This window comes from Peromyscus maniculatus, chromosome 19, assembly GCF_049852395.1.
Source record: "Peromyscus maniculatus bairdii isolate BWxNUB_F1_BW_parent chromosome 19, HU_Pman_BW_mat_3.1, whole genome shotgun sequence".
In the NCBI taxonomy this organism is placed as follows: domain Eukaryota; kingdom Metazoa; phylum Chordata; class Mammalia; order Rodentia; family Cricetidae; genus Peromyscus; species Peromyscus maniculatus.
The window spans coordinates 11,616,124-11,641,305 of NC_134870.1; the positions used below are offsets into that span (position 1 = coordinate 11,616,124).

At 43.5% G+C, this 25,182-nt stretch overlaps 1 protein-coding gene across 2 annotated transcripts in view; it reads right to left on the minus strand.

Annotated features, from left to right (window-relative positions):
- Positions 1-13,963, minus strand: part of Garem1 (GRB2 associated regulator of MAPK1 subtype 1) — a 181,833-nt gene extending 167,870 nt beyond the window's left edge. For both annotated transcript variants that reach the window (XM_006970211.4, XM_042264353.2), the window contains exon 1: positions 13,470-13,963. In XM_006970211.4, coding sequence (XP_006970273.3) covers positions 13,470-13,590 — 121 coding nt within the window. In that variant the 5' untranslated portion in view covers positions 13,591-13,963. The remainder of the gene's footprint in view (positions 1-13,469) is intronic.
- Between the last annotated feature and the right edge of the window lie 11,219 nt (positions 13,964-25,182).

Here is a 25,182-nt window from a genome sequence, read left to right on the forward strand (position 1 = left end):
AGATTACAGTGTGGTAGTTTGAATAAGAATAGCCCCATAGATATATTTGAATGCTTAGTCACCAAGGAGCAGTACTATTTGAAAGGATTGGAAGAATTAGGAGGTGTGGTCTTGTTGGAGGAAGTGTGTCACTTGGGGGGTGAGCTTTCAAAAGCCCATGCCAAGCCCAGAGTCTCTCTCTGCTTGTAGATCAGGACGCAGTTCACAGCTACTTCGTAAACACCACACCTGGCTGTTCCCATGCTCCCTGCCATGATCACAATGCACTAACCCTCTGAAACTGTAAGCAAGTCCCCTTGATCACAGTACCTCTTCACAGCAATAGGACAGTTACTAAGACATACAGGCAGGCAAGGTTCCAAGGGGATGTAAAGGATGAATTAAGCTAAGTGAACTATACATGACATTAGTACTTAGTGCATGCATGTCCTTCCTTGTGGTGATAGAGTGTATATCCTAATAACTTGCCTGAGGATCAGAGGACAAATCCAGCCACTAGATTAGACATAGAGGTCAGGCAGTGATAGCCCACGCCTTTAATCCCAGCACTTGAGATCTCATGCCTTTGCTTGGGAAGCATACATGCCTTTAATCCCAGGAAGTAATGTGGCAGGGCAGAGAAAGGCATATTAGGTGTGAGGAAACAGGAATTCACTCTCTTTAGACTGATGATTTCGTAGAGGTAAGAACTAGTGGCTGGCTGTTCTGCTTCTCTGATCTTTCAGCTTTCACCCTGACATCTGGCTGTGAGTTTTTATTAAAAGACCATCTAAGATTCGAACAACACTTCCTCACCACTCTCCAGGCTCCACTTAGCCTGAAATGCCTGTGATATTAGAGTATTGAACTATACACAAGTTACTCCGATTACTATCTTCCAGTTGAGTCTAAGGAAGACAGGGGTGAGGATGGAGGGGAGAACAAAAGGAGAGACACAGTAAGGCTGGGGTGAGCTACCTCATCCATGATGTAGAAATTTGAGGCTCTTCCTCTGGCAATAAAAGATTCCCTTTTGGCAACTGTCACCTCTACATGCTGATAGATAAGCTGTTCATAAAGTTCTTCCATGCAAAGGTGGCAGACTGAGACAATATCTCCTGTCAATCACTGGCCGAGAGAACTGGGTCAGGCTCTTCCGACTGACTCCCTTCTCCGCAGATAGCATGGTGAAGACAACAGTTGTACAGATGTTCACCAGACGACAAATGACATTCAAGCTCTTGCATTTGCTCGTCGCCATGTCTTGAAGTGCCCTGTGAATTTCTATCATTCATCTTTGAGTACCAGCACTTAGACTCATGGCTGGAACACTCTGGAGCTATGATCTGGCTCACCCATCTGGCCCAAACATCACTTGGACGTGTTATGAATTACATGTAAAAAAGAAGGTATGCAGTATTTTTAAATTAATCATAACTATTCAATTATAATAACAGAGTTAATGACTACTTAATAACAGAAAGTTTAGAAAGTTATTAACTTCTAATAAACTAGAGATTATCCATAAACATCCCATAGAAATCAATATAAAGTGTATTAAGATTTTTATTGTGATTACAAGATCTTTGCAATTTTTTTAATTGAATAAAAATCTCAGAAAATTCACATAAAATATATTATTAAAGTTAATTTAAAAGTAACCAAAGAAACACTACTACAAATGAGAAAAAGTATGTTTTTTTAAATCACCTAAATTAGCAAAGACTTAAAAAAAATGACTATGAGAGTCAATGACATACAAAGTGACAGGCTTACTCATCATGGTCTAAACAAGTGGTTCTCAACCTGTGGGTCATGACCCTCTCTTTGGGGGTCACATCAGATATTCTGCATATCAGATATTTATATTATGATTCATAACAGTAGCAAAATCACAGTTATGAAGTAGTGATAAAAATAATTGGTTGGTGGTCACCACAACATGAAGAACTGTACTAAAGGGTCACAGCATTAGGAAGGTTGAGAACCACTGGTCTAAATATTCCTGGTTGCAATTTACCAACACCTATGAACAATCTTAAACACTTGCTTCTGGGGGCTTCAAATAATGATGTGATAAGAAACTGACCAATTAAAGTATAAAAATGTTCTCAAAAACAGCACACTCAAAAGGAGTGTCTTACAACAGGAAAATGGTAAAATAATAATGATGATGATGATGATGATGATGATGATGATGATTTCTTGGTAAAACAGAAGTCCATTAATATTAATAGTTCTACCTTCCAGCAATAATGAAGTACAGTGCAGCAGTGACCACAGATGTGTCATGTACATTTTGTTCCCACTTTTACATGAATTTTTCCTTGCATTCCATATCTGCCTAATAACAATTAATATGCTCTGAGTGTAAAGCTGATATTTACTCTGCCTTCTTTTTTTCTATGTTTTCCAAATTCCTTGCAATGATGAAAATAGAAAATACTGTTTTAATTGCAGCTATCACATCTTTCTGGCCAAAGAGACTAGAATAGGGGAAAAGCTTCGCTCAAAAATTGTATAGCTATGCCCACAAGTGTACCAAGTCAGAGAGAAAACGTGAAGAAGGTGAGGTGTGCTGTACAGACTCCGAAATACATAACTCTTCGTGGCCTCCGTTTGATACAGCACTTCCCGCTCTAATAACGGGTTTCTTGGCTGGGGATATAGCTCATGGTAGATTACTTCCCTAACATGCATAAGCTGTAATTACCCCCCCCCCAACCAACAAACAAACAAGCAAACAGCCTTCTTAAATACAAGGGAGATGTCAGGGAGCTAAGGCTGCTTCAAAACCCTTCTGAGTAACAGGCGCTCCCTCATATCCAGTGGCCCCGTCTCTGGGCACACAAACCTTAGGTCACAGGTCAGACTGCACCTCTGCCTTCTGGTACTTCCACACCGAAGTGCCAAAGTCTTGACCAATGCGATGTGGTAAGGAACTGGAAGGAATGAACTCCTTGGCCTGTCTTGCTATGTGAGATGCAGACAAAATAGGTAGCGTGCCAGCGGCCACTGGGAACCATAAGGCCACCTTGACAGTGACAAGAGCTTGACGGGGACAAAGCAGAAAGACACAAGAACAGTGTAAATCTTCAACTCTGGACCTGCATGTCAGTCCTGGACAGCACACCAATAGCCTCCTCCATGTTGTGTGTGATTGTGTATTTTTCAACTTTTGAAGCATTAACCTTGACTGATATACAAAACCATGATAAATGAGCTTCTGAAATTACTGCCGAACCTATCTACTCTGGCTCCATCTTCACTGGCCAAAGCACGGGACCAAAATAAACAGAAAAACACAAGGGCAGCCTCTTACTAAAGCTGTGTGTTACTTGTTATTTTTAAGTAGGTAATCTGAACCTTCTAGAGCACAGCTCTCTCATGTGCACATGTGCCTCTCTCGCAACTAATTACGTTGTTTTTTTAACTTGGGCCTGGAGCTTGACTGATTTTGCAGGATGGTGGCCCCAAGGTAAAATGAATGCTGAATTATTCTAAATGTGAACACCCTGAAATGGCATGAGACTAAGGCTCAGAAATGACAGTGGCGTGGATATAAGTTAGTTCTGTGGTTCTGACCATTCTCACTGGTCCATGGTGGCTACAAGAGAAGGTAATCTAAAGTGAGCATCACTCACGGAAGAAGCGGCATCTGCAGAGATAGATGGTCATGTGTTAGGAAAGGTTTCCTCCGGAAGTCTTTAACTTTTTTATGAGTGATGGCAACCTCCACAATAACCCGTGTTTGCAGCTGCCTGCATGGCAGCAGACATGATCGAAAACAACAATTCAGCGAAAAGGGGGTGACTCTTGTCTGTTATTTTCAGATACGTCAATCTAGTCCCCTGATAGACGGATAGCAAAGTTTCATTTCCAACATTTTAAAGTCTGGTATTAAAGAAACTTACCTTAATAAAGAAAAAAGTATCTGGCTAAATAAATTTTTCTCTATTGAATTAAGAAAATTAACCAGCAGACACAATCTATCTTAAATCTTTTCAGGGATATATACATAAGCACTGCTCAGAAACATTTACATTCTCCTCTATGCTATAACTAGGCCCATTCACAAAACCCTCAGTGCGTGCTCACTATTACCCAGAATAACAAATATCTCCACAGTGCTAAGCAATTCATATTGCATTTTAAATTCAATAACATGGTATTTATTAAACAACCGTTAAGCCATCAAAGCCCAAGTGGTGTTTAAATACTTCAGTCTGGGTTAACAATTAGCAGAATCAAAATGACTTGCCCTGTAATTGTAAGGCAATTCATCCACAGTACTGCAGAGGGGCTTGGAGTGTTGTTTTTCCTTCCTTTCCTGGGACAGAATACTCCTTCCAGGGCATAAAAAGAAACTCCTTGTCTGGGATTAAGACACTACAGTCAGTCTTGTGGCTATTCTAGGAAGAGACAACTGCATCAGATTAGCAATTACAGTCTTACAGCACATTGGAACCAAGTGGTTTGCTTTGCTAAGAAATAAAATTGCTACTGTCCAGGATGAGATCCTGGACAGCTAAACAGATGGCTGCCTCCCTGGGCCTTTCTTTCTTGAGGTAAGAGATGGTTAGTCTCAAAGATTACAGTATTCTAGGCGCAAACATAGGGGGATCGCGTGAGCAGTATAATGACATCAGAGTTTTAAAATTCAAAGGCATGTCCATGCACAGTCACTTTCATTTTAGCATGACGGTTTATTTATCCAGTAAATTTTTATTTAGCCTCAAAACAAGTTGCAATTTCTAGAAAGGATTTATTTAAAATACTATAACTAACAGCCCCATAAACCACTGTCTTATAAATTATGATGGTCTATGAGTTTCTTATTTTTCTTGTTGCTTGTTTAGAAGGCTGGTTCTGATTTATAAACTTAATAATATAATATCTGCCTCAAATGGGACAAGGTGAACTGCTATTACAGGCCTGCAGATGTCTGAGGCCACACAGTTATTAACACTGAGATTTGCTCATTCATTTATTAAATGCTTACTCCGAGTTTCCCATATGATGGGATCAGTGCTAGGAGCTGAGAAATAATAAAAATAGTTCTAGGTAACTTTAACCTGGAGTTGGAGAAAAGATTCTTGTGGGTTTCATAGCAGAAGTGGGTAGGGAAGTGGGAGAGGCTTTTCACATGGAAATACTCCATGAAAAGATTAATCTCCAGAAATTTCAAATGTTTTAGCAGGTATTTTGTATCGTCTTCAAGAATGACAAAAATCTGTAAACCATAGATGGGAGTTACTTTTCATTTTGTACACAATAGCTGGTGTATTAAAGACTGAGGGTCCTGCTGAGACCAGAGGGGAGTTTATGAGTCTTCCCCGAGCTGTGGTTTAGTAAGTGAAAAGACAGATCCCTCAGGGATCGCCAACAAAAATAAATGAGTTTAAAAGCTGGTCTACGAGAACTAGCTATTTTAGTAAGGCAGCCAATGAGAAAAAGAGACCCGAAATACTCCCTCTTCGACTGATGATGCAGAGGATCACAGCAGTTGAAGCATTTTCCCAGATTCCCAATGCCAGTGTGGAAATGCATTTCATGTAAGACTTTCAAAACAACCATGGTACTTGAATACAAAGACACTAAAGTAGCTTTGTCCACCCTTGCCTCGTGGACCTACATGTTTATTACCGTCCACTGCCTAAGACAACATCCTCTCCCATCTTGAGTTCATCCCTTTTAGACAAGGCCAATAATCAGAATAAGTGAGAACTAGGAGAAACTAGAAGTATACAGTGCATGAAAGAACATTAAATGGACTTTCTCACCATTTACTTTACATACAAAAGTAACTACAGGCACTAAAAAAGGCCACCCATAGTCAAAACCATGTAAATATACACTCAGATGTTTAAATGCCTCAGCTCATTGCTTGGTACCTACCATGTGACTCTGGATTCAGCTAAAAATGCCTTCCTGACATCCTGTTCTAGCCTCTCTCGGCCCAATCTTGAGTTAGTTCATAACATTTTCTCACTGATAAAGATTTTACTCCTTTTTATAACCTGCAGATGTCTATGACATCTGTTAATTCACAGAAGGAAATAGATTAAGCCACTTGGAGCATTTCTGTTTCTCTACCTGTACAAGTGTAATAAAATCTATTATTCTGGTTCCTTCTGCACTCTCAATGACACATGCAGAAGCCTCCCTTTGAAAGCATATAAGCATCTCTGTGTCAATCTTAAATATTCATATATACTATTATGCAATATACAAGTAATTCATACATGCTATTACATCAATGCCCCAAATAAGCAGATACACAAGACTGCTGGCTCCGAAGTTTTTCTCACTACCATAATTATAATATCTAAAACAGGGCATTACATAGTATGGGCCTAGTGAATATTAGTTAATATTACAGGACCATTTATAAGACATATCAGAGGCAGGTATGTCTATTTTTCTTCCATGAAAAAAACTACAAATGAAGTAACTGAAGAGACCTGATCAAGATTGTACAGTAGAGTTCTTGACTCTGAATTCAACATCATTTAGCATCATTTTTATCTTTCCTCTGCTCATATATGTACCCTCTGGTTGTAAATACAGACTGCCAAAAGTTATAAGATAAGCATAAATATCTTCTGGAGCAATATCTATATGTTGTTAGTTTAACAACACACACATGTGCACACCCCTACACACACACACACACACACACACACACACACATCAATCACAGAGCACATTTCCAGAACTTATATGAATTTCAAAGACAAAACATGGTTTTAGAAGGATCTCTGACATTTGTCAGCAACCATCTAGAGCCCCTTGGGGGTCTAATTGTTCAATTTCTGCTTCTACAGTCTCCTGGTATATAACTGATAAGGGCACAGAACACCTCAGCACAATGCAAAACCCAAGTTCCCACAATCCAACACCCCAGGGCATAGAATCAGAATGGGCTCCCCTTATAACTAATACAATAGTTAATTTCAACTGTCAGCCTGATTGGATTGAGAATTGCTGTGGGATGTTCTGTATGTCCTGTGGGAGCCCATTCTTGGGTTCCTCGTGGCTTTACCCAGCAGGTCCACATAGAGGATGATTAGGACCACGGTCCTGAGTGCAGGTGTCTGAGATGGTCTGCACTTGGCTATGCTGGGGGATGGTCTGTATGGCAAATGTGTTGGTCTGATTGGTCAATAAATAAAACCTGATTGGCTGTGGCTAGGCAGGAAGTATAGGCGGGACTATCAGAGAGGAGAAAAGAAAGAACAGGAAGGCAGAAGGAGTCACTGCCAGCCACCGCCACGACAAGCCGCATGTGAAGATGCCGGTAAGCCAGGAGCCTTGTGGCAGGGTATAGATTTATGGAAATGGATTAATTTAAGCTATAAGAACAGTTAGCAAGAAGCCTGCCATGGCCATACAGTTTGTAAGCAATAGAAGTCTCTGTGTTTACTTGGTTGGGTCTGACCGGCTGTGGGACTGGCGGGTGACAAAGATTTGTCCTGACTGTGGACAAGGCAGGAAAACTCAAGCTACAAAGAATCGTAACCCCAAGTTATTACTGAGGGTAATACACTTGGGGTAAATATGTTAGCTATTTTCCAGGAAGAATTAACAACAGGCAAAAGACCACACTAGGGGCTGGGATCTAGCCTGGAAACAAAGGGGAACAAGAAAGCCATCTGGGTGTCACCAGTCTTCTCTCTGCTTCCTGATCTGCAGAGATGTGAGCAAGCAGCTGCCACAAGCTCCCACGACCACAACACACACCCCCGTGACTACGCCTTCCTCCCGTGGTGACTAACAACACCCCTCAGAGTCTGAGCCAAAATCCACCTCATCTCCCTTCAGCTGCCTCTTGTTGATACTGGGTCGCAGGTGAGTAGAGTGACCAATACAGAGAGGCAGGAGACTAAAGCTGTTTTAGTTACCTGTCTCCCTCCAATTTGTATCGCCTGCTTTTTTTTTTCCCCATCATTCTCTGCAGCCTTGGACTTCCTTTTCCTTTTAGAAAACAAAGCCTTGAACTCATCTTTACTATCCTGTATCAGCCTTCTTCAAACTGCGCTGTATGTTCAAAGGCAAAGCCAACATTTTCCAAGTTTCTTCAAAACTACAGAACAATATATTTCCAGATTCCCCACTTTCAGGGATATTTATTTAAAAAGTTCCACTTGGGCCATGACTATGATTCCCTCTGTGGTGACTATGCCTGGGACAGATGGAAGCTGCTCTTCACCTACCCTCCTCAAATGGTCCTTTACCCACTAAATTCAAGTGATACATAAGTGTGTTGTTGTCTCCCAGATCTTCCTAGAATACACTGGACAGGGATACAGAGATCTCAAGGGGATAAGCAAAGGAATCAATAAAAGTATTGATGCATGTGGAGGGTGAAAGTCTCCAGTATCGGAGTGACAATGTTTGTACCTCAAGAAATTCTGTGTATGTTGTGAGGGGTGTCTCGGGAATGAGCCCAGGGCCTCTTGCATGCTGGGTAAGCACTCTATCACTAAGCCATACTCCCAACCCTTAATTCTTTATTAAAAGCTCTGGTGAATAAAGGAGCTTGCCACAAAAGCCTGACAACCCGAGTTCAAGTCCCAGAACTGACATAACAATGAATGAAAGGAGAGATCCAATACCATAAAGTTGTCCTCTGACCTCTACACACACACACCATGCATGTCCCCATCACAAAATAATATTGTTATCTTCTAAAAATTCTGGAAATCTTCAAATTCTAAAAGTCTTGTGGTTTAAAAAAAAAAGTACAAAATTCTGTATTTCAGTTTACTCTTTTTGTTTGATTGTTTCAGAACTTGTGACAGAGTGATCAATAAAGCCATTTCAAATACTAAGCTAAACTGAATCAGGACATTATTCAGGGTAGGAAAAGACACAAGCATGAATTTAAGGACATAAGGAAAAGGTACAAAGTTGTATAATGGCTGAAGAACTCATTCATGCATCTTTAAAATAAATTTGGAAGGCAGGCTCTGTGGGGAAAGACACTTGCTGCCAAGTCTGATGACCTGAGTTTGATCCCTGGGACCTACAAGGTAGGAGAGAAGCAACTCCTGCGAGCTGTTCTCTGACCTCCACTCACATCATGGTATAAGCATGAGCACACACACACAGGCACACACAAAACAAAAACGTGATTAAAAATAATATGAAATACTGGGAATCAAATATAGATTCTACTAGAGCTTATGAAATAACAATGTATCTTAAACTATCAATATTTATAATATGCAAAGCATTCTTTGCACTGAAAGCAAAGATGAAAAGTTTTGTTTTTTTGTTTGTTTGTTTGTTTTTTGGTTTTTCGAGACAGGGTTTCTCTGTGTAGCTTTGTGCCTTTCCTGGGACTCACTTGGTAGTCCAGGCTGGCCTCGAACTCACAGAGATCCGCCTGCCTCTGCCTCCCGAGTGCTGGGATTACAGGCATGCGCCACCACCGCCTGGCAAAGATGAAAAGTTTTAAAGAACAAGTTTAAAATGTGCTTAGGGTACAAGAGTTCATATAGTCTTTAAGGAAAAAAGAGAGAGAGGAAGGAAGAAAGGAAGGGAGAGAGAGAAGGAGGGAAGGTGGGGGGAGGGAGGGAGGGTGGGTGGAAGGAGGGGAGGGAGGGAAGGGAAGAAAATTCTGAGCTAGGTCTTAGGGCTTTTGTAAGATGAGGTAGCAAATGGGCGGCTCCCTCAGACCTGGTTTTGAGTGTGGACTGCTGGAGTGGAGCAGGAGTAAATATTCTGTCCTCTTCCCGGTTCTGAATGAATTTGTGTAATCTGATCCTACAAACAACCTACAAGACTACAACCATCTCAAATAGCTGACAGTGAGCGAGCGGATCAATAAGTGGGGCTGGCTTGGGCTGATCACAGCCATCCCATCAACTCTCCCAGAGAGAACAGCTTCGGGCTGTTCCTTTGGGTTCCCTGGAAAGACTCGGGGGGCAAAACCTAGAAAGTCTCACCAATTGTGTTTACCACTCAAAGACACATTTCTTCACCAGAGAGCTGGCAAGATGGTTCAGTGGGTAAAGGCACTTGCTGCCAAGTCTGATGACTTGAATTCCATCCCCCACACAGGAGAAGGAGGAAGCTGACTCCCACGAGTTGTCTTCCAACATTCAATGTACACTGTGGCATGCACGCATGTGCAAACACACACACATAAATAAATAAATAAATAAATAAATAAATAAATAAATAAATAAATAAATAAATAAATAAATGTAATTTAAAATTTCCATCATTGAACATATCAAGTTGAATGCATCTAACTAGCCTCGTGCAAAGAACTGGAAAATTCTTTACATACTGTAGAAGTAATACTTTTTAAATAGTAAATGTACAAAGAAGTTATTTGAGCAGATACGAATGCAAGCCCCAAATACCACTTATTTCTTTCTCTCTCCCTCTCTCCCGTCTATACTCTCCTTCCCCTTTTCAGCCAGTCCTTTGGGAAGCAGAGTCATCTACATACGATGGATGATGCCAGCACTTAATTTGGTGTCTACACTGTTTTAAATACTGACTTTCTGGTCCCCGAGCTTTCAGAGACAGTGAGGCTATTTAGAGTAGAAGTCGGACCCGCCCCATCCCACTGCCTCTCCACAGGAGGGGGCAGCACAGAAGATGCTGGAAAAGCCCACCGCTCATTCTGAATCTCTTGCTCAACTTCTCTGAGTTCAGGCTCCCCAAATCCTTAAAGTAGAGCTGCCTCGGAGCAGAGACAATGTGAGCAACATGTGGAAATGTACCTGCACAAAGCAGGCATCCAATGACAAACACTGACCAACTTCAACTTTTAATGCTCTTCCATGACATGTAAAAGCAGCCCCCCATCTTCCTCTTGGCATGATGTCAACTTGTGGCATGTTTTCAAATTTCTTGCTGGTTTCTTTTAAAACAAATGATTTGGAAAATGGCGACTTTTCATATCTAAGCAGGTGTGTGTGTGTATGTGTGTGTGTGTGTATAAAATGTTCCCGTAGCATTAAAACTGGCCAAAAGATACACATGAGATTAAGATACACACAGGATTAGGACTCTACGAAACCTGAGAGTTTACCAGTGGCATTTGAAAATATGCCAGCAATGCCCTTAACCTGTCCTCAATACTGTAGTGAAACGCATAAACATGTAAAATGTAAAAAATCTATGATTTAGATCTTTTAAAGTCTCCCCAAATTAAACTGTTGAAATAACTTGCCCCCATCCCATCAGATTAGCAAAGATTTAAGAAGTAAACAAAGAGCCCTACTACAGTGAGGATGTGGGCCCAGGTATTCCCACAAGGCCTGTGTTTGCATGAATACAACCTTTGGTCTCTAGAGCAATGACAAGTGTGTCACAAGTTTTAAAAGGATTCACATGTGCTTTCAGCAAGGTAGGGACACATTCTCACCCTGAAACAAACCTATGTATAGGAATGCTCATTATCTCAGAACTTAATACATATCAGAGGAGGAAGAGGAGGAGGAAGAGGCAGAGGAGGAGAAGCAGCAGCAGCTGCAGCAACTTTATGTCCACCAATGAGGGAGTAGATATAAACACAACTTAATGTCCATCAATAGGGAACCAGATTGATATATGTTATCGCCACTCCCACAGAATACCATGCAGCTATTAAAATCTATGCTAACAAAAAGGAAATGGGACTGGTTAATGAAGGAATCAGTTATGCAGTAGAATTGGCTACGAGTATGATTTTAGTGTGCTGAAGTGATTCTCAAGTGGTAAATCACAAGAGAAATTTACAGTAAAGAACAAGAATTGCACATGGTGATCAAAAAATCCATCCCAGGGCTTGAAAGGACACAGTGTTAAGACTTGCAGCCCACATCCTAACTTGAAAAGAAGTGTGGGGTGAGCTCAGTGCTGATTCAGATCCTTTTAATGAATGGCAGGGATAGGAAAGTGGATATGAAGACTAAGAGTTATGTCTGAGGCTGACACACAGCCTCTTTGCACTTTGAGTTGGAGGAAGTCTGAGTGATTTGCACACCACATGCACCAATGCTCCCTCACCCAGCTAAGAAGTTTTGGCAGAGTTTGCAGAGATGAGGGAAGGTCTGGAAATGGAAAGGTAAAAACTCACAACCTGCCAAAACATACAATTTTGCATAGTGGAGGAGGAAATGAAACTGCACACACACACATACACCTGCAGATACATATTAACGCACAACACACTTTGCCACCCCCGCACTAAGCAGAAATGCCTCCATGTGCCATCTGTCCTCCCCTGGATCCAACAGTTATTACCATCGCACACTTCATTCTTAGTTTAAAAACTCCTAGTTTATTCCCAGTGCCCACCACAGCCACCAGCAACAACCAGACAAGGACCGCAAGCATGCCAATATTGTTTTCCTAAACTTTCTCATATGTTAATTCTCTTTTCAATGTTTCCCGTGTCTAACCTAACCCCACAGCCAAGAAATAGAGTGAGACTTCCTTGGGGGCATTTGTACATCTCATGTGAAACACTCTTTTACTGTAGAAAGCAAGGAGTAAGGCAAGAGCCTATGACTGGAAGAAATAACATCCTCCTGTACAGACCTGTTTTGATATGGCTTGCATGTGGCCATAGCTCTATCTATGCACCTGACTGATGCCCTACAGCAAAGCAGACGTCCTACAATCTGAAATCCCATGAAGCTAGACCCAGTGAAGTTACAGTGAAAAAAAAAAGACACAATTTAAACTGTCCCCATCAATGTCACAACTCTCAAACCTAAAGGTGTCCACTTGACTGACAGTAGCACATCTACATATTTGTTTGCAGATGTCACAGTGCAGAATAATCTGTATGTGTGTGTGTGTGGGGGGGGGTGTTCTTGGTTGTTCTCTTGTGGTCAGTTTCAGGAAATACAGGCATTTCTTGGTTCAGAGCTCAGATTGCAAATCAATATGTTTTAGTGGCTTAAAATATTTTTTTTTCTAAGCTGGAAGCGCGCTAAGCTAATAATTAACCGTAAGCATACCATCACTTCTGCTAAAGACATTTTCTGCACACAACCCTAAATCACTCGTTGTTGTGTTAAACAGAATAGACGAGCTGTAATAAAAGATCTCCAAGAAACGTGATAGTTTTCATTGGGTCACCCAGGAGCTTTTCCTCTGAAATCTGCAGCTTCTTGGCAGACATAGGGAGGGCCGGTTGGAGAGAGCACCCCAAACAAGATACCACCCAGAGCCCAATTATTTTCGCCAGAAAGTTGCCTAAGATAACTTCAGGGTTCCCAGACTGAGTAATTCTTGCGTCCAAGGTTACCGTCGGCAGGTTTCCATGATGTTGGGTTTTTTTAAGGTGCCCTTATTAACTGCACTGCAAGGGTTCTGATTTGCACCTCTCCGGCGGCGGCGGCTGCTGCTGGGGGGAGTGAAGAGCAACGCGCCAGGGCTGCGGCAGCCTCGCAGGCCAACTAGACGGCTAGGGGCGAGCCTTGCCCCCCCTCCCCGTCCCACCCTTCCCGGCACCCGCGCGCCCCGCCGGTACTCACCGCTGTCCAGCCGCGCGATCTGGGGCAGCCGGTAGGTGCTGACCAGCAGGTCGAGCGGCACAGCCACTGGGCTCCACTTCACATCCTTGAGGCTGCAGCCCAACGAGGGCACCGGGTCCATCTTCCCCGCCTCCTCCGGCCCCGCGCTCCCGCGCCCGCTCCACCGCTGGCTGACGGGCGGCTTCGCTCTCCCGCCGCGGGCAGCCCGGGCAGCGAGGCACAGCGGCGGGGACGCGGCGCCCGGCTTCAGCGGCCACACCGAGGCATGGCTGGCGCCCCGCGCCCTCAAGCCAGGGGAGCACTGTAGGCGGCCCGACTGGCTGCGGAGGCTCCCGCTCCGCCTCCGCCTCCCCTGGCCCCGGCTCTGCAGCTGCGGCGGCCGGCCGCCCGCCTCCTCCTCCTCGGCCCCCTCCTAGCCTCCGCCTCGAGCACAGCGTGAGGAGGAGCCGCGGGTCCGAGGAACGCCATAGCAGCGCTCCCGGCACTGACTAATCAACAAGGTGCAAGGGACGCCTGCGCAGCCCGCCCCGGCACCGCCTCCGTGCCCGCCTCCCACCGGGGACTCCGCCTCCCTGGAGCACAGGCTCCGCCTCCCCAACTCAGGCCTCGCCTCTTTGACTCGGGTTCCGCCTCCACGCCCTTAGCTCCACCTCTCTGAAGCGCCGGCTTCACCTCCCTGGCACTCGGGCTCCACCACTAGCCACGCCCACTTTCGAGTAGGCTCCGCCTTCCACGCGTTCCCGCCCCCATCCAACCCCGCCTTCATCTAGCTCCTCCTCCCTCCACCTCGCCCCGCCTCCCTAGCCACAGCTCCCGCAGGCCCCGCCTCCCTGGCTCCGCCTCCTGCAGGCTCCGCCTCCCGCACATTTCTCGAGCTGGGAGCTCTGCCTCCCTCCGAGGCGGCTCCCGGGACTGCGGTACCCGCTCGGCTGCGCTCCGCAAGCTTTGGCTCTCGCTCCCCCGTCCGACCGCTCGCGCGCCCTGCAGCCTCGCCCGGCGCGTCCTTCCCGGAGCCCGCGGCGCAGCGCTCTTCGTGGTCGGCGGTGGCGAACTCTGATGCTGCCTCTGGCCGCTGCAAGTTTTCCTAGCTATAGGGACCCAGGCGGGAAAGAGCCTGTAAAGCCAGCCTTCCGCGGTGCTTCCTACCCAACTCCACACAGACCGAGCTGGAAGTTTCTGTGATCAGCTCAAGTGTAGCTGCGAGGCAGGACGCAAAAGAGCCCGAGGCACAGAAAGCTGAGGAGTGTCACCTTCCTAGAGGCCACCCTCCTGGGACGCGCAGAAGGAAAGGGCAGAGAGGTTCTCTTCTGAGAATCAAGGATAAATCCCCTTTCCTAAACATGTTACTAGAACTTTAGAGGATGTCACAAAATGGCACAGCTCGTGGGAGGAGGTGCTAGCATTCAACCCACAGGTTACTTTCCATAACAATGTTGCCCACAGTTTTGAAATAGGGCTTGCTTGTTGTGGACGGAGCTCAGATAACAGAAGAGATTGCGAGGTTCCTAGTTTCAGGCACACCCCGGACTTGTGTGTTGATTTTTTTTTCTTTCATGAAGTCCAATTAGGAAAGGTGAGCGTGTTCCATCAACACGTTTGCAGTATTAGGTGCTCAGTCTATAAAGGGCAGAACTGGCACTCAGGGGTCACGAAAAGATCCCACTGCTTCTTAGAAGGCTGGCTTGAGAAGAGTCTGTTCCCACGAACAAGCCAGTGCGTTTGCTCTTGAGGAAAAACACTAAATTCTTCCCCGTTTCCTTCCCAGGCCTCTCATGTCCGAATATTGATTATATTATCTACTAAACTCTTCTGCGAAAGTTTTACATTCTGTGTCACTCATGTTAATTTTTTTTCCAGTTGTAAGGAAAAAAATTATATCAGAGGTTCATAATTCATATGTTTCAAAACGGTACAGTGCTAAGTACCAAGCATTTTTTCTAAATATCTTAATCATTTCTGAAAATAAGCTTAGACTCAAAAAGAGGAAAGATAACAGAAAATATCCACGGTTGGGTAAGGCCAGGGCTCTTTCATTTGTCCAGTAAGTAGGTCTTAATCTTTATGTGGTGAACTGACTTTTTAAAAACATCACTTTCTGTTTCTATTCTATTTTCCTTAAAAGCTTTGGAGAACAGGAAAAGTAGTTCTCTCTCACAAAAAGGACTGGTGACCTATGGCCTAAAGACAAGACAAAAAATAAAAAGATTAATGTAATCAGATTTGCTTTTAAATCAATAAAGGTCTTACATTAGATTTGCTGTTATTGCTGACCTGGTAGAAAAGATTTCATTTCAGTCCTAAGTATTTAAGGGAAGAAGTTTTAATGAGCCAGTTCCTGGTAAGTTTTACATCTTGAAGAAATCCCTAAGAAGGGCATTAAGTATGAGGTGGAGCTGTGGTAAGACTGTAAGAAAATATTGACTGAATTGTCAATATTCCACATATGTTTTGAGGATTATTAAACCAGTGCAGGGTGTGTAAAAGCACAAAAGCAGGGTGCAGGGGTGTTATTGTTTAGATCTTAAATGTTTTCCTGAAGCCTGTGGATGAGAGGACTATTCGGGGCTGTTTAGAGATGTGCAACCTGTAAGACGTGTAGACTGATGAGAGATCTCTAGGTTACTGGCATGGGGAGCTCCTGAAGAAGATAAACCATGGGGTCCTGGCTTCTTCCTTTTCCTCTCTTTTGCTTCCTAGATGTGATGAGGTGAGCTGGGCTATGGTGGCACATGCCTTCAATCTCAGCACTCTGGAAGCAGAGACAGGCATATCTCTCTGAGTTCAAGGCCAGCCTAGTCTACAGAGTAAGTTCCAAGACAGCCAGGGCTACACAGAAAAACCCTGTCTCAAAAAACAAAGTATCCAGATGTGATTGGGGTGAAAATATGCTCCATCTCATAGAGGCCCCTGAGCAAAGAGTCCAACCCACCATGGACCACACCAGAAGTATTAAAACTGCGAGCCAACTATAAGCTGATGCTTCTGAAGTACTTGTTATAGTAAAGGAAAGCTGATCGGCACAGCTGGCGAAATGTACAGCAGATTCTTTGTGAAAATGTTTTATTTGTCTAGTTAATGAGGCAGGGAGAGAGAGAAAAGATGCCACATGTGTGCAGGTGCCCATAAGGCCAGAGTTATAAGTAGTTGTGGACTGCCTGATATGGGTGCTGAGAACCCAACTCCAATCTTCTAGAAGCATAGTAAATACTCTTAACCATTGAGTCAACTCTCCAGTCTCATAGCAAATTCTTTGGATGATTAAAAAGATCAGCTCCAAGGTCAGTGAGATGACTCAGTGGATAAAGGTATTTGCTGCCAACTTGATAATCTGAGTTCCGTCTCCAGGATTCCCATGGTAGAAAGGAAAGAACTGACTCCCACCAGGTGTCTTCTGACCTCCACATACATACCTATGCAAATTTACATATTTAAATTATATTATCTATATTGTATAGCGTGTGTGTGTGTGTGTGTGTGTGTGTGTGTGTGTGTGTGTGTAATCCTTGAGTTTAGTTGCTCTTGTGTAGGGTCTTGGGAAGCTGTGGTTTCCTCTTCTGCAAAATGTTAAGTTAATAGTATTCATCTCAGAGGGCTTGTGTGAGAATCTAATCATTTAATACATACTGAGAAATCGGCATAATGTCTGATACATAGAGAGAACTTTGCTAGTACAGGTTGAGTATTCATTATATGAAATGCTTGAGACAAGAAGTATTTCAGATATGCTTTTATTTTAGGATATTTGCATATACCTAATAAGATTTCTTGAGGAATGAGATCCTAGTTTAAACATGAAATACACTCATTTTTATGCATACCTTAAATATATACTATTTTATATATCTTATATATACCATTTATATTTCATATATACCTAAATAGTATAGTGGGCATTTTTTTATTTTATTTTATTGTAGGTGCTAGGGCTTGAATCCAAGGCTTCACATGTGCTAAGCATGTGCACTATCCTGGAGTCCTATGAAGGTAATTTTACATGTTGTTTTCTATGTGCCTGTGACTTTTGGAACCTTCCTGGTTTAGGATTTTAAATTAGGAATGTTTGGCTTGTTTTATTAAAAGTACTCTTGGATGGCCTGCTTTAGAGGACAGATGAAGAAACAAATTCAGATTGAAAGGATGACTTAGATTTAGGACAAACAGCACACAATAGAGGAATCGTCCTCAAAAAAGAGACCTGATATAGGGCTTCCCTCCCTGACTCTAGAGTCTGTGGAATGAATGAGCCACAGTGAGCCTGGCAGAACTGGCCTTGATGAGTCCAAGGCTGAACTGGACAGGAAATACCTGAGGACTCTGTGACTGACTCATCTAGCCTCCTAACTGTGTTCCCACTGTTCTCAAATACATAGTTTGCTCATTCTCCACATTATCAGCATTGCAAGATAAAAACATTACATGTTGCTCTTCCCCATATCACAGTGTCCTGGAGCACATCATAAGCCAGCGGTCAAATGTAACGGCAAAGTTCATGGCCCTGGTGCTTCTCTGGAACTTCAGGCTCTTTTTCCTTTCCGTTAAAGTCTATGCTATTGCCAGAGATAACCTAGGAGTCACTCGCTGGCTAACTTGTTGTCCAGTGTCTGTGCCCCCTTTGTCTAAGGAGTAAAGTATAAGCCCTTTGTGCAGCCACATATTCCCTTATGTGGCTGATCTGCCTCCCACAGCCTCACTTCTGTAGGCTGCCTTCTGACATCGTATGATGCCATATACCATCTTGCTGTGCATGCCTTTGTAGATATCCTCTCAGCCTAGACTGTCTTTTTCCCTTTCTCTTCTAGCTCCAGCTTCTTGTATTCTGCAAGACATTATCTCCTTTTTGAAAGACAACTCCTTTTCTATGATATCATGGCACCCATCAATACCCTCTTCTACTGTGCTAATTGCTGTCTGTTTTCATGTTGGCTTTCCCTACTAGAAGCCAGATAGCTGTGGGCATGGATGTATTAGATTTGTCTCTGTTTCTTCAACTCCTATTACCACACTTGGTACAGGGAAAGTGATGTTTGTTGAAACAACCAATCGATAGCCTGGGTCAGCACATTCTGTGTTATTTCAGAGGTCACTGCATCTCCTTATCATAAACAATCCATCAGATCTAGATAGTATCAAGATTTTCAAGATCCAAGCCCATATGGGCCACGTTCCCTGCCATTCCTCTGAAAATTGGAGCCACTGCCCTTGAGATCTCCATTGATCACCAAGTAGAGATTGTGTTTACTGACTAGAATTGTCATAAGTATTGGCGTGGTTAGCATGTTTATTGTTAACTGTGATATCCCTTGCTGTGACTGTCTCTCTGAAGGACTTCCTTTCTTTGCCTTCCTAACACTTAACATATATAGTAGATGGATGACATCTGTGTATGTCTAAAGTGAATATCTCCCAAATGGATACCAAGAAATCTACTTTTGTAATCTCCCTCCTCTTCACTTTTGATACAAGCTATGGCTTTCCTAAGTAGATCATTGACTAACACAGATGTTACAATGTCATTGGAGGACCAAGAAGAGAAACATGACAGCCATTGTGCATATCTGTGGAAGCCAAAGGACAATTTGCAGGGGTCGGTTCTCTCCTTGCACTATGTGAGTCCTGGGGATAGAATTCAGTTGTTGGGCTTGGTGGGAAATGCCTTACCTCACTGAGCCATTTCTCCATCTTTAAAAGTGTGGTTTGGGGTAAGATTTTCTTGTGCTTTTTGCTATTTTCAGCCCCTCAAAACAGATAGCATTATGTTGAAAGTTATAGAAACTTCAAGAAGTCAGGAATAAGATGGCAAATGACAAGAATTAAATTGAGTTGAGAAATAAATTGTTGAGTTTACCAAAACTGTCATACATATGTATGTGTGATTATGCATATGGATAGCTTCATTGGTTATAAGTTCTAGTTTGTGAAGAAGTTGGCTCTTTGTGGGAGGTATTTTTACTTGAAGCAAGCAAAAGACCCCAGCTGGAGAATCTGTGTCATTTGGGGAATTAGGCAAGACTTCCCAGTGGCATGGTTAAGTGGGCAGAGGTTGTCTAGACAGTCCTAAAGCTTCAATAAATGCTCTCTAAGATGAAGCTAAATTATTGAATCATTAATTATTCACTTTGCATATTAATGAATTGGTTTTTTGAGAGATATGTTGTTATTTTTATTTTTGTAGTGCTAGGAGTCGAGCTAAGGATCTTGTGCTTGTCGAGGCAAACTCCCTAGTCCAATAAATTGTTTTTTAAATATATTCAAAGTAATGGTCAAACAAAGTTAAACTATTGTATCTCTAGTGAAACACACAAGCTCAGGTTTTTCACACTTAGAGGAGTCTGTAGTTTGTGGCGAGATATTTGTACACTGTGTGAAGATGTGTTGCTGTGATTGGTGTAATAAAAAGCTGAATGTCCAATAGCTAGACAGGAGAGTATAGATGAGACCTCCAGGCAGAAAGACAATTCTGGGGAGAAAAAAGGGAGTTGGCAGCCATACACGGAGGAAACTGGATGGGCAGCATGGAGATGAGGTAACAAGCCTGTGGAAGAGTGGAGATTAAAAAATATGAATTAAAGTTATAAGAACTACTTAGGAACAAGCCTAAGCTAAGGCTGAGCTTTTATAATTAATAATAAAGTCTCCCTGTCGTTATTTGTGGGTTGGTGATCACACACACACACACACACACACACACACACACACACACACACACACACACACAATCTGACTACAGTAGTTGGTGACATCATTTAGATTTTTCCTCGATGAATTTACCTATTTAATGTCACAAAGTAAAGGCACAAGACATTCCATTTTGCTTTAATTAGTACCAAAATAAAATGATTCTATTATTAAACTATTAGTGCCAAAACGTCTTCTTAGACGGTGTGAGTCTGTGGCTCTGCTGACTCGAAGTCTCAGAGGTGCTCTTGTGTCAGAGGCAGTGATAGATGGCTTCCAGTCAAGTCTCTCCCTAGAAAGATAAGTCGATTTTTAGCTCTGTTGAAACCGCCTCCGCAGAAGGCCCATCCCACCAGCATTCCTAAGTCACACATTTTCTGCTCCATCTGTGGTGAGCAGTTTGAGAAGGCTGGGTGATGCTGGACTCCTCTGTCACATACCTGCATACACTCGTGAAAACCAGACATTTTCTCTTTAACCCTTCTCGGTGTTGGATATGACACCCCAGGGTGTCACGTTAGTTTACTTTAGATGACGTAAGATCACACTTAACTTTTCCAGTGGATTTTCTACTCTATTTTATTTTATTTTTTGTTTGTTTGTTTTGTTTTCCGAGACAGGGTTTCTCTTTGTAGCTTTGTGCCTTTCCTGGATCTCACTCTGTAGCCCAGGCTGGCCTCGAACTCACAAAGATCCGCCTGCCTCTGCCTCCCGAGTGCTGGGATTAAAGGCATGCCTGGCTTCTACTCATTCTTAAAGCTACATCTTAAAAAAAACAATCATGCCTTATTCATACCTAGGAAGCAAATGAAAACTTTCCCCATCAGAGTAGTTTTAACTTAGTTTAATTTTTGTGGTACAATGGACCAAGGTGGTTTTTTTATAGTCTGTATTACAAAATATTTAAATATATATGTGTGCTACAATTCCATTACCCTAACTTATCTATCACTGTTTTACTTGGCGTGTGTGTGTGTGTGTGTGTGTGTGTGTGTGTGTGTGTGTGTGTGTGTATCTATAATGTGTTTCTCTGCTTAACTTGGGCCAAACTATAATAAAAAGTTGAAGTTCACCTTTCTCATTTAACAATGTATGATGACATTTCTGTGTTATTATATATTTTAAAATGTGCCACTAAAATGACTGTATAGTATTTCATCATATCATAACTTATTCAACTCTTTCTGATTTGATATTTTAATGATTTATTATGTTTCCATTATTAATAATCCCTTCATGACTTTCCTGTAGGCAAATCTTTAGGTATACCCAGGACTTGGCGCCTTAACTACAAGTTCTTAAGTGGTGAATTTCTGTATTAGAATACATAAATGTTTTAAAGGGCTTTTTATACCATTAATTTATAAAGTTTTACTTATGGTGCTTGAAACTGAGTTTACATTATTTTTTATTGTTTGCCAACTGAGAGAAGACATTTATCAAAATATTTGAACAAATAGAGGCTGGGATATAGCTCAGTGACAGTGAGTGCACACTCAGTCACACACTGAGTGCACACTCAGTGCTCAGTGACAGTGAGTGCACAATCAGTCACACACTGAGTGCACACTCAGTGCTCTGTGACACACTGGGTGCACACTCAGTGCTCTCTGACACAGTGAGCGCACACTCAGTGCTCTCTGACACAGTGAGCGCACACTCAGTGCCCTGTGACACAGTGAGTGCACACTCAGTGCTCTGTGACACACTGGGTGCACACTCAGTGCTCTGTGACACAGTGAGCGCACACTCAGTGCTCTGTGACACAGTGAGTGCACACTCAGTGCTCTGTGACACAGTGAGCGCACACTCAGTGCTCTCTGACACAGTGAGCGCACACTCAGTGCTCTGTACACAGTGAGCGCACACTCATTGCTCTGTGACACACTGGGTGCACACTCAGTGCTCTGTGACACAGTGAGTGCACACTCAGTGCTCTGTACACAGTGAGCACACACTCAGTGCTCTGTACACAGTGAGCGCACACTCAGTGCTCTGTGACAGTGAGCGCACACTCAGTGCTCTGTGACAGTGAGTGCACACTCAGTGCTCTGTGACACAGTGAGCGCACACTCAGTGCTCTGTGACACACTGGGTGCACACTCAGTGCTCTGTGACACAGTGAGCACACACTCAGTGCTCTGTACACAGTGAGTGCACACTCAGTGCTCTGACACAGTGAGCGCACACTCAGTGCTCAGACACATAGTGAGTGCACACTCAATCACACGGTGAGCACACACTCAGTGCTCTGTCACACAGTGAGTGCACACTCAGTGCTCTGTACACAGTGAGCACACACTCAGTGCTCTGTGACACACTGGGTGCACACTCAGTGCTCTGTGACAGTGAGCGCACACTCAGTGCTCTGTGACAGTGAGCACACACTCAGTGCTCTGTGACACACTCAGCATGCTCAGGCCCCATGTTCCTGTCCCAGTTCCTGCCGCTACTGTGAGCATCTAGTCACCAGCGGTAACAACTACAGTCACTGATGTACAAAGGCAAGAATATTTCGTGAAGACTGACAGCGTGGCTCAGTGGGCGAAGGTGCGTGATAACTTGAGTTCAACTCCCGAGACCCTGTGTTAGTTGCTTTTAGGTTACTGATAAAGACACCACGATTGAGTGGGAGAACCGGTCCTGCTTCTCACCAGCTGCAGTGCACTGGAAAACTGGCCCTGCACCCTGCCTGGGCAGCACACTAGAGCTGACCCTGTTCTAGGGGGCACAAGTGAACCTGCCCTGAGAATGTGAGAGCAGGAGAACTGACCCTGTCCCCATCCCCCTCAGGATGCCCCCTACACCAGTCAGGAGAGAGGGCCCTGCACCATGCCTGGGCAAGACAATGTAGCTGGCCCTGGTGATGTGAGTGTGGGTGGCCCAGGTCTGAACACCTGCGAGCAGAACTGGCCCTGCCCCCTGTGGCAGGCTGCATTGGATGGACAGACTGAGGCGGTGCTGGAGAGCTCACCCAGCTAGTGACCATGAGGAAAGCTGGCGGGCTGACCAACCCCCCTACCACCCAGGCCCAGAACCAGGGCTATGCGTTAGCCCACCCCAGCATCCACTTCATCTATGAACTGGTGACAGACCTACAGATCCCAAACAGCAGGATCTCCACAACACTGGACAACAACAGGATATCCAAGAGGAGCCCCAGAGAGAGCCCATTCTCCATAGTGTAGTAGAAGCCAGGGGCCTGGAGCCAGACCAGTGACTCACAGCAATGAACACTTAACAAGCAAAGATGAATGGACTAAAGGGTAAACTGTGTGACTCAACAGCTACACTACAGCTTCCACCATGAGAGTCTTCTCCTCTTTTCTTTCTTTCTTTTCTTTTTTTTTTTTTTTGGCTTGGTTTTTGGTTTTTCTTTTAAATTTTATTTTGTTGGAGGGGGAGGAGGTTGCATGGGCAGAGGGCAGATGCATGAAGGGGATGGGGAGATAAATGGGATCCGGATGTCAAATCCACAAAGAATCAATAAAAGTTAAAAACAAACAAACAACAACAAATGCCAGCCGGGTGGTGGTGGCGGCGACGGCGGCAGCGGCGGCGGCAGTGGCGGCGGCGCACACCTTTAATCCCAGCACTCGGGAGGCAGAGGCAGGCGGATCTCTGTGAGTTCGAGGCCAGCCTGGTCTACAGAGCGAGATGCAGGAAAGGCACAAAGCTACCCTGTCTCGAAAAACAAAATAAAACAAAACCAAACCCCACAAATACCACGACCAAGGCAGCTTATAGAGGGAAGGTTTATTTGGGCTTATGGTTCAGGGGGTTAGAGTCTGTGACGGCAGGCTGGAGGCAGCCATGGGGCAGCAGCTGAGAGCCAACGTCTTGAACTGCAGGTCCAAAGCAAAGAAAGTGAACTAGAAATGGCTGGGATCTTTAAAATCTCAAATCCTGCCTCCAGTGACGTACTTACCACAGCAAAGCCACATGTCCTAAATCTACCCAAACAGCACTACCAACTGGGGACCATGTGTTCAAATGCCTAAGACCATGGAGGACCTTTATGATTCAAATTACCACAGACTCATATGGTAGAAAGAGAGAAGTGACTTCTATAAGTTGTCATCTGAGTTCCATACATGTGCTGTGACACACACACACACACACACACACTGAGAGAGAGAGACAGAGAGACCAAACAGATAAATCAATATAATAAAAAAGATACTGTGCCTTTAATAAAAGAGAATAATTAATGAGAACTGTAAGTCTGGGTAAGTTTTGCCCACGTTTTATGTTTTTGGTCATGAGCCTAGCCCTTAACCAAACCATCTCTCCAGGCCTCTTCCTACATTTGAAAAGAGCATGTATAACCAGAAAAATAAGATAACAATGTAACATACTGGGGCATAGTAAGAACCATCAGATGTCAAGAAAGAATAGGGAATACTTACTATGTAGAGCTGTGGGAATTCTGTTATTTTTTTCCACACCTCTGTCCAGGCCTATGTTTGTATTTCCTCCACAAAATAGTCCAGAATTCTGACATTTTTTTTCTTTTTTGACTTTATCGATAAGATGTATGTCTTTAATTCCCCTGCATCTTTACCATTAAATCTTACGTGAAGATAAAACCTATGAGGAGGTATCTAGCTTAAGTTGATCGGTGCTCATAGTCCCCTGGCATTTAAATGGGCACCGGGTAGTCATGGGGGCAGAGACCATTGAGTTTCACTTTGCTCTAACTGTTCTGCTAATGTACTGGAAGATGTGCCATTAAAGTGGTTATGCAAACTCTCCTTGGGTCCTGTTGAAGGTCTGACACTCACATAAGGCACCATCCAAACTCCCATCCAAATTCTATTTTGAGATACATTTATCTAGTACTACCTCAGATGCTTAAAATATATTTTTCTTTCTACTTCAATGGTAATGGACATATAAATTCCTCCTACCATTTTAAATATTTTCTCATTATATTGCTGAACAATTTAGAGTCACACTTACACTTGGCACTGTTGGCCTTTTCCCAAGGACTCAAGTCATTTGCCACACTTTTTAAAAGTTGATATAATGAGAATGA